This window comes from Echeneis naucrates, chromosome 22, assembly GCF_900963305.1.
Source record: "Echeneis naucrates chromosome 22, fEcheNa1.1, whole genome shotgun sequence".
Taxonomy (NCBI): domain Eukaryota; kingdom Metazoa; phylum Chordata; class Actinopteri; order Carangiformes; family Echeneidae; genus Echeneis; species Echeneis naucrates.
In genome coordinates this window covers 4058376-4072995 of record NC_042532.1, presented here as the reverse complement: position 1 = coordinate 4072995, position 14620 = coordinate 4058376, and the positions used below count along the sequence as shown (strand labels likewise).

Here is a 14620-nt window from a genome sequence, read left to right as displayed (position 1 = left end):
TTTGGACAGTGGCTGTCAAAGTTAAATTTTTTTCTCACATGTATCACTTGGTGACAAAAAGTGTCAAGAATAAAATAAAAACAAAAACAACAACAAACAAACAAAAACCTTAATATAGTGATGAGAGAGTGATGTCAGAGAGAAAGTCTGTGGGTACGCTGAAGTGATACTGAAGTAAGCGCTTCTTGTGATCCTGTCAGTCAGTGTCAGGTGGAGCTACTGCTCAGACTCGCAGGATGATGACCTAAAGGTAAGAGTGTGCTGTTGTTCTTTTTGTTTTCAATTGAATTTCAAATTAAAATAATAATGTAAAGCATTATTACATAGTTTTGATGAGTTAATCTTTGTGTGTTTGCTCTGGGTCACAGTCCATCTGGTGCCAAATCCTGTTCCTGTGGGGGGATACTGGGTGGAGGTCTCTATGTGAAACACTGGGAGTCATGACAGACTTGTGGTTGATTTCTGTCCCACTGGACAAGAACAGTTTAAACAGCGTAGAGAAACTCAAACGCAATATTGCCAAAACCAACCTGGCCTCCTGCTGCAAATTCTCCATTCCAGATCTCAGGGTAAATCTTTTTATCTTCCTTCTCAATGAAGAGCTAAAAAGCACACGAGGAGCAGATATGATGTACTATGACAAAAGTAGTCACTTTACAAAGCTCCGCCAGTTTTTAATGTTGTGGCTGTGATCTCTGTATGTTAGTGTTCTGTGTTTATGTCCGTTAGAGAAGAGTGTAGCTGAGGAGGATGATGGTGTTCGGTGTCCTTCTCCGTTGAAGGGATAAAGGCTCAGGTTGCTCTGTACAGTTTGAGGCAAAATTTCCATCTGACCCATTTCACTCGATGCGATCAGTGTTCACCCAGACTCAAACATGGGACACCTTATATTAAATGGGACCTGTGGACAGCTCATGGCTGAATCTTTAAAGCCAATAGGATCACAATAGATTAGACATACACAAAGCTGTGATGCCGCATCATCCACAGTGACACCAACTGTGCTCTCTCTGTGCAGGTGGGAATACTGGACAGTTTGCTTAGTATGTCAGATCATCTCTCCAAGCTCGACATGCTGACTGAAAGGTAAAAATATGCAAGAACCAAACCTAACATATTTCCTGTGTTCTGTGAATGCACATCTAATATTTAGTCTCAGCTGTCGCCGCACATTTAGACCTGGATATACAACTTTGTTGTATAATTAGGACTAGTAACTCTGAGCTTGTTTGCGGTCTGTCCCATGATTAATTAATGGTCAGGGGCAGCTGACGGTTAGTTTTCCCCTGATTTTAAATTCATTGTTGGTCTATCTATGCTGTCGTAGTGTAAGTGGGGATGTTACAGCTTATTTACAACAGCAAAATGTCCTCTGGGGAGATTGAATCAGTCACACTGAAATAGTTTGTTATTGCTTTCCTCTTAAATATTATCTTATGAATTTTGACCCTTTACTTAACTTAGACTTTTTCACATCAACAGTTCATTGTCCATCACTATGTGGAGAAATCTAGTTCTAGAAATTATTCAAAATGTTCTAAATGCATAAGTGACAGTTAATGCGTTGTAATTGTTTTCATTTTCTGTTCTTGGGTTAGTGTGATCAAAAAAACATGTCAGTGTATGAGGGAAGTGATGGAGCACCCTACTGAAAAAGTGTCGGACAACGCATTGGCCAATGGAGGTGAGTCACACACAGAAACTCATCAAGTTAGGTACACAGAAGTCCCATGCTCTACATGCATGTTGCAAATAAGACAAGTGAGCTGAACAGCTTCAAGGCTCTACATGCATACACACAAACATCCTCTCCCACACAGACGCAGAGGGAACATAGTCTGTGCTCACCTATTTACCTTGTACTGGCCTCCTGCACAGAAGCAGCAAGACAGCAGCTTAACACAAACTGGACTAACCACTGTCTCTGATCATTATCTTCCCATCAGGCCACAGCATGAATCACAGAGCTGTCCCGTCACAACTGAAATCTTACCTCAAGTCTCTGCGGGGTATTTTATCTGCTGGCAATTTGCTCATTGAGCTGCGGTGAAGTAATGTTTAAGGACTTTCCCAGTGTGGTTTTCTGAATGTCACTCCTATTTTATTGTGTGGTGGTGTGTTTTTACGACAGTGAAATGTATGCTTTGTAGTTAGGATGTGACTTATGACTGTGTGTGTTTCTCAGTGGACCTGATGAACTATGTGACAAAGTTTCAGTGGGACAAAGCCAAGTATCCCACTGCTCTGCCTCTCTCTGGCCTGGCAGATATTATCAACAGGGTATGAACCAATATGTAACATATAGATGAACATATTATACTCTGAACTACCTCTCCAGCAATTTATTATTGCATGTTCACAAGGGTCGGAAACAAAAAACAAAACTAAACAAAAACAAACAAACAAACAAACAAAAACCCCTCTGCCTGGAAAACTTAAAGAGCTTAACTTGCTGACATTGATTTAAAGTGATTTTGATAAATCCAGATGAAATAAAACTAATACACCTTTAAAAATGAATTTATACGTGCATACAAGCAGCATATGATTACAAATTATTACACTTACAAGTAATTTATTTTGTGTATTGTTTTTTAGATTTTTTGATATCCTGGTTATCACACAGTACTGATGCTTACATCTGCTGTTAATCCCTGCTCTTCTGCCAGGACGTTTCCCAGGTGGAGACAGAATTGAAATCTCGAGCTGCGGCGTACAACAGTGTGAAAGCAGGCATGCAAAGCCTTGAGAACAAACTAGAGTGAGTAACATCAGTGGAATAACGAAAAACAATACGCCATGTCATCACAGAAATGTTAAACTGGAGTGTCTGTTGCTCCAGTGGGAGTTTGGAAACTCGCAGCCTGAATGACATTGTGAGAAAAGAAGACCTTGTGGTGTCAGAGTACCTCACCACTCTACTGGTAGTGGTGACCAGGTCAGTGACTCTCAGTGACTCTAGCATGTACACAGTTTTTCTGTAATGCTCTTTGGGTGCAAATGTGCTTCTGTACGTGTTCTTGGTGACAGGGGGAGCTACCTGCAGTGGGAGCAGAGCTATGAATCTCTGACAGAGTTTGTAGTTCCACGGTCGAGCAGGTGAGCTTCCTTTACGCTCTCCTTGAGACAAACCAGGTAGAAGTGGAGCAGCAGAATGCTGAAAACCTAATGATCATGAAACGATGCTCTCCGTGTAGCATTGACAGGCCTACACTTCCCTCTGCTGGACAGCATGGAAATGAAATCACTCTCCTTGCTCCTGTTAAGATGAATAAACTAAATACTAAACTAAATATGAATAATTGTTCTCATTGCTACTTATTGTATCACCATAGAGTATCCAATTAATCCTAAAGTAAAAGTCAGGGAGCTGATGCGCTTAAAAACAACAGCAACAAAAACATGCATGACTAATGACAGTATCATGACCCTTCATATACAGGAGAAAAATCATTTAAGCTGCACAGTCACAGCCCTGCATTACTTTCATGTTCACTGCCTTTTCTTACACTGTCTTCTGGTTTGACCTGTCGCATGTTGGCACGATGCTGTTCTAATTTTCCGTCATTATTGTCACATTATTACATCAGGAAACTCTATGAGGATGGTGAGGGAGGAGTTTTCTCAGTCACACTTTTCAAAAGAGCTGTGTGTGAATTCAAAGCCAAAGCCCAGCAGAGCATGTAAGCAAGGTGGATTCCCCGACAGCACTCAGTTAAGTGAACATTGTGTGTCTGTGTCAGTTACCAGTGTAGTGTGTGATCCACACAGGTTCGCTGTGCGTGAGTACAACTTTGATCTGGAGGAGAAGAAGCAGAAGACGAGGAAGGAGCTTTGTGTTCACAAGACGGAACAATATGTGGGTCAAACATTATGTATAGCCTCTATAGTTCTTTGTATGCGTGTGTGTGTTGTAGTAAGATACATGTTCGTGATATTGTATTATAAATTTGTCTCTCTCCACAGAGAATCTTTGTGTGTTGGCTGAAGGTTCATGTCAGTGAAGTGTTTATTGCTTGGATTCATTTGAAAGCTCTGAGGGTGTTTGTGGAATCAGTCCTCAGGTCAGAGCTGATAACATAAATTATTTTGTCTTTTTCGAATCCAACATTAATGAAAAATGACATGTGTGTAAGTCGACTCATATTGATGTCCCCTGCCAGGTATGGATTACCTGTGAACTACCAGGCTCTTCTGCTGCAAACGGACAGCAAGCGCTCAAAGAAACTCAGAGAGGAACTTGACTCATTGTTCATGCATCTGGACCCCACGGCCACTCTCAGCAAGACGGATGTAAGAGGCTAAGCTCACCTTCACTTCCAGTTATTATAGCCATATTAATAGCACTCATATTTCATCTAAATCACAAGGCTGATAAACATTCAAGTTGTGGTCAAGCTGGGTTGCTTATTCTGGATCAGTTTCAAGGTCTCCTAACAGAGATCCCCCTCTACAGAGAGCGGCAAAGCCACCTTGTTCTATTCAGGGGACCCAGATTCTTAGACATCTGCAGAAAGATGCTGCAGATGTTTTGCCAGGCCATGGTGACAAGTATACTGTTCTACACTGCAGTCTGCTGGGGAGATTGCATAAAATGAAAGTTTGAAAGCTGCCGAACAAACTGCTGGAAAGAGGTGGCTCTCTAATTGGAACCAAGTCCGACTCACTGGGCGCTGTGGTGGCGTGTATCATACAGAGGATGGCAGAAACCATCTTAAAATACTCAGACCACCCACTTAATAACCCCCCTAATGGGCCAGAAAAAACACAGTAGTGACAGATTAATCAGTCTATCATGCAGAAAATCATTCATTCCCACTGCCATCAGACTTTACAACTCCGTAACCATTATGAAATAAGATACCAAACAGCAGAATTTACCTCCAGGGTAAAAAACGGCGGTTTGGGTGTCCTAGAATGGCTTCAGAAAACACCCAGACTATTTGTGTTGCAGACTTCATGCATTAAATTAACATTTGCAATTAGATTTTTGGCTATTTTCTTCACTTAACATTTTTCAGTGAGACATTTTTGCATGCAATGTATTAAATATCAAGAGCTGACATATCTAATTTACTAGCGTATTAAGACCCTGAATTAAGTGAATTAAGTAGAAGGCCCTTTGGCACCAGTCCCAGCTTTGAGTCGTCTTGGGTGATTCTCTCGAAGCTTTGCACACCTGCATTTAGGAGTTTATCACTTTCTTCCTAATTATATCCTCTCAAGTGCTGTCAGATTGGTTGGAGCAGGTTTTCTTCCATTACACTGTCCCTGCTGCTTAGATACACCCATATCACTATGCAGCCACCGACACATTATGCCTCACCATAGAAATGGTTTAATTCAGGTGATGGGGAGTGCTGCTTGTTTGGACTATGTGGCTTCCATTTAACAGTTTAACAGTAAGCTCTGGTAGAGTGAGTGCCTTCATTCATTAATCTTCTACTGCTTACCCGTTTCTGGGTCTCAGGTGGTGCTGGAGCCAATCCCAGTTTACACCGGGTGAGGTCATAAGTACAATATTTTTGCTTTTGCTCTTAACAATTTGGCAACATTTTTTTAAATCATATGTCTTGCAATAGTAAGTGTGGACTGATAAAAGCAAAAAAAAAAAAAAAAAAGTCAATTTGATCCATTTCAAATTAAATCTACAGCAGCATCTAAAGTTTAGATCAGGTGAGAGGGTCTAATCCCATCAGAATCTGCTGCCGCTGTGAAACATCAATTATATAATGAAACCTGAGCCAGTCCTACTGTGAGTTTTTATTTCAAGCTTAGCAATCATGTATGACACTGCTGTAGGTCACACTATAAAGAGCAGCAGAAATCAGCATAGTACTTGATAATGTGTAATTTTGCTGTCCATAGACTTTAGTCATGTTCCAATTTTGGGCTACGACAGTTTGACACCTTGATTTTACTTCTCCAAAGAGATCCAAAAAATTTACTTCATCTACTCAAATTAGAGCTTCTCCATATAATGGACCATTTTTAAATTTTGTTGTTGTTGCTTAAACCTGCATTAACAAACTTTTTGGTCAGAGGAAAAGCTATAGAAATACAACACACTGTTAATTAACTGTAACTGCATCTCCCAGCACGATTCCCTAGTTCATGAAAGCGTTTTTATTTCAAATTAACCTATTGCTTGCATTCAATTCCTATGCATTAAATAACTGACATGAGAATTTGTTCAGAAACAGATTTTGGTAGATTGCATAATTTGATGACACTTTTTCATTTTCATAAGGCCAATTTCAGTCCAGAAAATAAGTCTTTGTCCAGATTTCATGTCGCTGTCAGAGAGGACATGAACACCATCAACCATCTGCTGTCCAGCCCACTTGAAATGACATCTGTCCCATGCAAATTTATCCACAACCCTGCCAGTATTCAGTGAGCGAAGTGAAATTGTGGGCTACTTTGCTGCACGCACATTCACTGCATGCAAATGAGGACATGACAACTGTGGTGCATAACACACAACGCAGAGAGGCCTGTGAATTTATCTGAATTTACCTTACAATGACTGATTAACTGGCTATGCTGTTTTTTTATATGCTTTCTTTATATCCCTCTGCCAAGCAGGTAAGCTGTGACATCCCAGGACTTTGTCAGCAGGAATACTTCTCCTATATCTGCTTCAACATCAATACCAACATGCTGGAGATCAGCTAGCAGTCAGCAAACAGAGGACCCACACAATGGACGAGCGATGAGGGCCCTGCTGCTCGAACAAGAGTTTTTTCTAGAACAGTGACTCTGAGCCAGGAGTACAAAGACCCTTGGAGCTAATATAAAATCTTGAGAAAAATATATTCCTGAATACTTTATCAGCGTTTCAGAAAATAACTGGCCCCTTCAGGCAACGGTGTAAATAATCCAAGGTCAGGTTAACAGTGGAGGGATTTGCTGCTCATGCACCTTTTCTGATGTGTCGCCCATGAAACTGGAACCATTCCAACACATTCAGTATCTGCATGTATTGTCAATATTAGTGTCATTGTACAGCTTAAAGCATGTTGTTCCTATAAATCTTAAAGCCATCACTGAATAATAAAAAGAAATTCACCATACACTCTTCAGAAAAACTATTAAAAATTTCAGCTCTTTATTCAGTTTATTGTGTATTCAGTGAAGCGCGCAGTAGTAATTAATTGATCAAAAATGTTTTGGTTTTTTTTGTGATGTTATCAGTTGTGAAAGAGGTACTGCTACTGCTACTTAGCTAACAATTGCATTAACAACACTGAATATGGTTTTCATTGTTACTCATACATACACACCAGGGATCAGTCATATACTGAAAACTGAAAAGTGGGATGTCAAATGACCTCATATGATGGACAGAAAATCATGCAGGACATTATTGAACTGTTGATGATGCTTCAAGTCATAGATCACATTACTGGCCAATCGCTGCCATGGGTTACCACTAGTTTTAAGGAGGAACGCAATCAATTCTACATGTCAAAGTTTGTAAATGTAAACATTTTTTTGTCAAATTGAATAAAACCCTTTGCTGCTCCAGCACGAGCTGTGTGGAATTGTTAAAATGTCCTGGATCTGCATTAGAAGCTCACAATACTGTAACGTACTTGAAACTTCAACCAAACATCCAGAACTGGAGTCTCAGTGTGTATAATACAGTTCTGACAAGGATGAATAATGTGTTGAGTAAAATAAAACAGCAAAAAAACAACAACCCTTTTCCGGTTTTGCTGCACTGCCTGTATTGTGCTTTTATTCTGTGGCATTGACAATATTAAATGAGTGCAAGACAAAACTTCTAACGAAATATGTGCCTTAGTCCTCTGGTCTAACACCATATATCCCACATGTGGACACAATGCAGCCGTTATCATCCAGTTTTGACTAAAGCCATGAGGTTTTCAATGTTACTGGTGAAGATGAGGGAGTAAATCTGATCAAATATAGGCCATAGAAGTGAGCCCAGTCAGTATTCTGAAAATAACATTAATGAATGTTATGCATCACATGATCAGCACAGAGTGCACCAAAACACAACTCTGTGTCCCTGCTGTTAGAAATGATATTTCATGATTTAGGTTGGAACGTGTCCTCTGGATCCTAGCAACACAGAAAACGAGTTAAGGAGAGAGTATGCTGCTCTCGCTCTCTCTCTTTTGCTGTCCATCACACCCAAACACACACACACACACACACACACACACTTAATAATCTGGAGAGGAGAGGGAGAGTGAGATAGAGAGGTGGGAAGTGTTGGGAAATGCCGGTGCTGTGCAGTCTGCAGGAGAAACATTTTACGCACTGAAATAATGGACATTGCTTTTGGTTAATGCGCTTCCGTTTTAGATTTTAGCACTGAGACAATTTCAGAAACACTGCTGGTAAGATGTGGACAATTCCGAAGCCAAATTACAGAAGTGACTTCTGCGCCGAGGGGGAGATCGCTGTGAACATCGGCGGGGTCCGAACGGTGCTTTTCGGTGATGTTTTGAACCGCTACCCGGAGAGCAGACTGGCGGAGTTGGTCAACTGCTCCACTGAGAATTACGAAGCCATCTCGTCGCTTTGTGACGACTTCGATCCGGGTAGAAAGGAGTTTTACTTTGATCGAGATCCCGATGCCTTCAAGTGCATCATCGACGTTTATTACTTTGATGAGATCCACATCAAACGCGGTATTTGCCCCGTCTGCTTCATCAAGGAGATGGAGTTCTGGAAGATAGACCAAAGTGTTTTAGATGAGTGTTGTAAAAGTTACCTAAGTGAGAAACAGGATGAGCTGACAGAGATTGCCAGCAAAGTGAAAGTAATTTTGGAGGATCTGGAGGTGGACCGGTGCATCACCCGCACCCAGCGGTGCCAGAGGTTCCTGTGGAGGCTGATGGAGAAGCCCGGATCCTCCCTGCCTGCGCGCATCATCGCCATCGCTTCCTTCCTCTCCATCCTGGTCTCGGCGGTGGTGATGTGCGTGGGGACCATTCCGGAGCTCCAGCTGACCGACTCAGAGGGGAAACTCGTGGAGCACCCGACCCTGGAGGCGATCGAGACCGTGTGCATGTTGTGGTTCACGACGGAGTACCTACTGCGTCTGGCCTCCTGTCCTAACAAGCTGCACTTCGCGCTCTCCATCATGAACATCATCGACTTTATGGCCATCATGCCTTTCTACGTGGTCCTCTCCCTCACCTACCTGGGCACTACGTCCATGATGGAGCTGGCTAACGTCCAGCAGGCTGTCCAGGCGCTGCGCATCATGCGCATTGCGCGCATTTTCAAGCTGGCGCGCCACTCGTCCGGCCTGCAGACTCTGACCTACGCGCTGAAGAGGAGCCTCAAGGAGCTTGGGCTGCTCCTCATGTACATGAGCGTGGGGATCTTCGTGTTCTCAGCCCTGGCCTACACCATGGAGCAAAGCCACCCAGAGACCCTTTTCAGGAGCATCCCGCAGTCCTTCTGGTGGGCCATCATCACCATGACCACGGTGGGCTATGGAGACATCTACCCCAAAACCACGCTGGGCAAGTGCAACGCGGCCGTGAGCTTTCTGTGCGGGGTGATAGCCATCGCGTTGCCAATCCACCCCATCATCAACAACTTCGTCGTGTTCTACAACAAGCAGAAGGTGCTGGAGACTGCAGCTAAGCACGAAGTGGAGCTCATGGAGCTCAAGTCTGGCAGGGATGCGCGCAGGAAAAGCAGAAACTAAGAGTATACTGTCTATACTGAGTAGACTTTTTACAGACAGAATTATAAGATCAAGTTCATACCCATATTAATGTAAAGCAAAAGCTAGTTATCCAAGAGTTTAGGGAAAAACTGATTGCAAAATTTGGTGCTGTGGGGGACCCTGAGGCACACTGTGCGCTAAAACAGAGTTGTTGTCTTTGCTTTTGCTTTTCATTTGGTCATATGTGATGTGCTGCTGTTGCCTATGTTACAGTTTCTCCATCCTTGACCCCTGTCATTGTGAAGGTTGTTGTTATAGAATTAAAAGCTGTGCATGAAAAAGACACCTGTCCCTGTGCAGAGGATTGTTTCATCTGTATCAGTGAGAGTGAAGGTAAATCAATACATTATTTCCTCATGGTCCTCTGTTGGGTTAAGGATATTTTGTCCTAAAAAGAGTTCAGGATTTCTTGATTTAGTTCACTCAGACTCACTCTGAGGTTTCCATTCCTAAGTTTACAGTAGAAAAGGAAAGTAACTTCAGAACTGTGAAGGGGGGGGGGGTTATGCAAGGCAAAACCTGTTTCAGTGCTCACATGGCCAACTCACTGTTTTTCTAAATCCGACAAAAAAAAAGAAAAAAAAGAAACTGCACTAATAGAGTCACTGTGTGTTAAGAAAAGCTTCATATTAGGGAAATTAGTTGGGATAAAATTATGACTAAAACTGAGTCAGAGGATACAGCCCCCACAAAAATGGTGTGTGACTGAAATTAATCTCTTTCATCAGATTCATCCAGGATCAACCGTAGAGAAATATTTGGTTGCTATTGACGAGAGCTATTAAAATGATGTTTGCGTATGCGTGTGTGTGGATGTGAGAGAGACACCTCATTCCCCGCACAATTCACATTTAAAAAATTTCTTACCCGAATCTAACAGCTGGTTTACTTTAGATAAGTTTGGAAGAAAGCGAGTTCCTGCAACAAAGTGGCTGCTCAGACTAGTTTCAGGTTAATTCCCTGTTTATCCAGTCATATGAAACATTAACCATTTGTGTGAAATTAATTATTATATTACTATAAATGAATTGATTAAATAATTCTTGAATAATGGCTAAAAGGGGTTAACACTGATCAGGACCATTAACCTTTAAACTCCAAAAACCCACTGATTCATTCTTGAGTGGACGTTTGTACCAAAGAACTGTTTTGTGAATCTCAACCTCAGCCTTTAACCTTTGACTTTAAAAATCTCATCAGTTCATGAAGGATTGCTCCAAATTTCAAGTTCTGTGACGATGTTACTGTGGCGTCTGTTTGTGTCCTCTCCACATTACAAGGAGTTTAAGACCTGGGATCATTCAAAGCCGAAGCCACGAGAGGCTACAGTATGTGTTTTTTTTTTTTTCCTCCATGTACCAAAAAGCCTTTGTCAAACTGTGTCTGAAAAAAGTCTCTGTTGCTCTGTGGTGATTGCGTGTTTTATGTTTTCATCCTGCGGCAAGCAGCACTGGGAATGTGACAGAAAATGTCAGAATGAAAAACTTGACTCCACAGAGGCAGCTGTCTCTTTGGTGAGACATGAACAGAGTTGGATCTAAATAAATGTTAATGTTCAGTCTGTGAGAAGTGTGCGCGTGTGTGTGTGTGTTGTCTGTCTTTTCCTTGATCAGAATGCTGTCTCTAAGTTTTGTTTTGTTTTTTTCCCATCCATGCTTGTGTATCATGCGTGACACGATCCAAGGCACCGCTCTGTGAGAAAGTGCCGGGCCCGCTGGAGAAACACTTCAAAGTATTAGGCTATATACTCCCCCACACAGCGAGCACACAAGAACACTGCCTCCCCCACCCCTCTCCCCAGCGATCACCCCACCTACTGTACTTCTCCCTCTCCTTTTCACTCCTTGGTCCTACTTCCTCCTCCTCATCCTCCGTCTCAGATGACGATCTGTCAGCTTCGCTGGCTGAGAGGGCAGTAAAGCGTTAGGGCTGCCATCTTTTTAGGGAGTGTGGTGGTACACAACTCTACGCTTCCAACCTCAAATCTTCAACAACACACTGTCAACTCTGAAGGTTTCAGTATGAAAGTATAAAAGATTTGCGTGAGGATGAAGGGAAATTGAGAGACATTAGCTGACACTGACTTCAACCAAATATAGCCCTTCATATGTTATGCATCAGCAACCTGATGACTCAGTCTGTCTCTCACCGACTTACGGCATGGACGCACAGTTTGAATGTTGCTGAGCCCCGTCTGAATTGACCTTTGAAGGTGAAACACTTAAAACTGATTTCAGCTGAGCTCTTGTATGAATGTGTTTATTTCTGTGTTTCTTTCGCGATGATTGATCAATGGCAACCTGCAAACGAACGCATCACAGGCGTCAATACCTGCTTACCTCTGTGCTTTGAAGCTTCACAGGGAAGATCCCACGATCCCAGTGATCCCAGAGTGCACGTGTGTCTGTAGGAGGGTTTGACAGGAAATAGCTTTTAACTGATGGACAGTTTAAAATGGATAATTAATCAGTTTTAATTAGCTCCCACTGGAAATAGCAGTGTAGTAGGGTAGACGTGTGGGCAGGTAGGTTAGCATTTAGGTGGCTAAAGTTTCACATCTTTTTCTTTCTTTTTGTGCTGCAATGGCACATCAGCACCGCAGCACGTACACATAGAGACAACTACACTAGAACAACAAATTCTCTGTATGTGTAACTAACATTAACTAGGTTTTATATTAGTGCTGTTGTCAAATCAAATTTTATCACGAATGTCACAAATTATATCTATGCAAAGTAAATATGTAATAATAATATTATTATAACTTCAAGGAAAATGGTCCAAACCCCCCCCCAAAACTGATAAAGTACACACACACACACACACAGTCACCTTTCACAGGTATATTCGTTTTAGTCCAAATCAGTAAATCAGCCAATAAATTGAAAGAAGAAAAAAAAAAGGTAAATAAATAACTGATACAATAAAATCGACAAAAAAAATTGATATTTGAATAAAATTCAAATTGGGCATGAAAATAAAAAATACTCCCTACAAGTTATTTCAAGAAACACAGTGAAAACTTAAAGTTCTTCTTCCTCTTATCATTATTATCAACACCAACAATAATACTATTTCTAATTATTATTATTAGAATAATCATCATAATCCTAATAATAATAATGAGAAGAATAGAAGAAGTAGAACAAGATGAATGTAAAAGAATAACTAGTTCATGCTCATATTATCATGATGAGACTTAAGGTATAAGGGTGCTTGTGAAATATGTGTCGCTGTGTAATTTAGGGGACCTGTTGTCATGAGTGATGGGCGATGAGAAACAAAGCTCCTGTAGCCATGGAAACATAAAAAACTGACCAAAATCTTATATTTCTCTGGCTAAATAAAGATGTACATATTTTATGTGGTGTATTACAAAGTGGGACATGCTTGACGACTCAAAGGTAAATCTCTGTATCGATCCTCATGTACACTTATTATTAACCTCCACTAACCTTTAAAGTTGTGAGTGTTTAACAAAACACAAAGATTTAAACAAGCTTAACGAAAAAAAAACCGAACTAAACCTCTAACATGACTGTAAGGTGCATTAAAGCTGCAGCCGCAGAGTGCATTTAGCTTCTTTTAGGTCATTGATAATGTCATTTGCAATAACCAGAGATCCAATCACAGTACGCAGCAAATACTATCAGAAATTAAACACATGAAACTTTTAGAGCTCTGATGGAACCAGACCAAATTGTCTGCCAACACACGTCTGCAACTAACCGCAGTGCAGACAGCTGAGCACAAAATTATATGTTCACTTGATGTCAAGCACAATAACATAACTGTAACATATTCCCCTCTCTTTTTTATTTTCAAAAACACACATACACACACACACACACACACACACATGAAACACCAGCAGTGGTCCTCTGTTGTCATGGCTCCAGTCTTTAAATAACAATCTCGCTCTCATTATTCAGCCTCAACGAATCCTTTTGCTTCTATACAGGACTCCCACATGGAACTATGCAGTTCACTGTAGATTTAATAGAGACATTTCTTCTTTATCTGTTACACGTCAGAATATAGAGTCAATAGGGATATTTGAAGGTGTTGCTGAGTGAGATTAGGAAAGGAGTTATAGTCCTTGATATCATATTAAGTCCTTCATCACATATAGGACTAAGTTCTGTATTTAATAAAGTTTAATATCATAATTGACTTTTGTACTTTTGTTTTCAAATTCACAACCTGTAATTCGACCTCCCGGACCAGTGCATTTACATTTGCATGTACATGTATTATAAGTGCAGTGCTTTTATGGTCACAGAGTCCGGTGTGGTTGGCAGTGATTGCTTTGTAGAGCCACCTGTAAACCATTTCCAGACTTGGAAAGCATGCAGTGAGCAGCTGTGCTCATCATAGCTTCACTGTATAGCTCTTTTATGAATCAATGAAGTTGTAATGGGCTTAAGACAAAGTATAGAGACAGCTGCTCTATGGCAGTACAAGTTGTTTTTTTTTTTCATATTGGTGATATTAAAAGATGTAAATAATTTTTAGACCAGTTTCAGGCAGAAACTCAGTATGTAATGGCAATGTGATGTGTGTATATATATATATATATATATATGTTTGTGTGTGTGTGTGTAATTTATTTTTATTTTTTTTACATTTTTAATAATGACAAGCTACCGAACAAAAAGACCAAAAAGACACTTTACTTTGGCATTCAATGGACTGCTTGTTCAGTCTCTTACGTTTAGTCTCTGATCACTCGGCACTACATGATGGTCCTATGTAAATTTTGTGTGTTGGCTGGTTCATGTGCCAAATGTTAGCCACCAGCTATTAATATATTCAAGGCTCACTTTTCTTTCTACAGATGAATGCAGCCCAAATGTGAAGTTGGGAATTCAGTTGGATAAAGTCATGCTGCAGTCAGTCAGG

The 14620-nt window shown here is 41.0% G+C and overlaps 2 protein-coding genes across 2 annotated transcripts; both read left to right on the top strand.

Annotated features, from left to right (window-relative positions):
• The first annotated feature begins 440 nt into the window (after nucleotides 1-440).
• Nucleotides 441-6718, top strand: atp6v1c2 (ATPase H+ transporting V1 subunit C2). The gene is made up of 13 exons (XM_029494294.1): nucleotides 441-569; nucleotides 1019-1086; nucleotides 1599-1684; nucleotides 1947-2009; nucleotides 2186-2280; nucleotides 2670-2761; nucleotides 2843-2938; nucleotides 3031-3099; nucleotides 3591-3683; nucleotides 3772-3838; nucleotides 3967-4064; nucleotides 4164-4293; nucleotides 6589-6718. The coding sequence occupies exons 1-13, from the start codon at nucleotides 441-443 to the stop codon at nucleotides 6676-6678; spliced, it is 1176 nt and encodes a 391-aa protein (XP_029350154.1). The 3' UTR covers nucleotides 6679-6718.
• A 1656-nt stretch (nucleotides 6719-8374) lies between these two features.
• kcnf1b (potassium voltage-gated channel, subfamily F, member 1b) lies at nucleotides 8375-9697 on the top strand. The gene has a single exon (XM_029494381.1). It carries the CDS (start codon nucleotides 8378-8380, stop codon nucleotides 9695-9697), a length of 1320 nt encoding a protein of 439 aa, XP_029350241.1. The 5' UTR covers nucleotides 8375-8377.
• Nucleotides 9698-14620: the final 4923 nt, after the last annotated feature.

Excerpts from the sequence above, each read along its gene's own strand:
- kcnf1b (XM_029494381.1), top strand. The coding sequence starts at position 8,378 with ATGTGGACAATTCCGAAGCCAAATTACAGAAGTGACTTCTGCGCCGAG.
- atp6v1c2 (XM_029494294.1), top strand. The coding sequence starts at position 441 with ATGACAGACTTGTGGTTGATTTCTGTCCCACTGGACAAGAACAGTTTA. Across the intron at positions 570-1,018 it reads TCTCCATTCCAGATCTCAGG|GTGGGAATACTGGACAGTTT; the intron begins GTAAATCTTTTT and ends CTCTCTGTGCAG. Across the intron at positions 2,010-2,185 it reads TTACCTCAAGTCTCTGCGGG|TGGACCTGATGAACTATGTG; the intron begins GTATTTTATCTG and ends TGTGTTTCTCAG.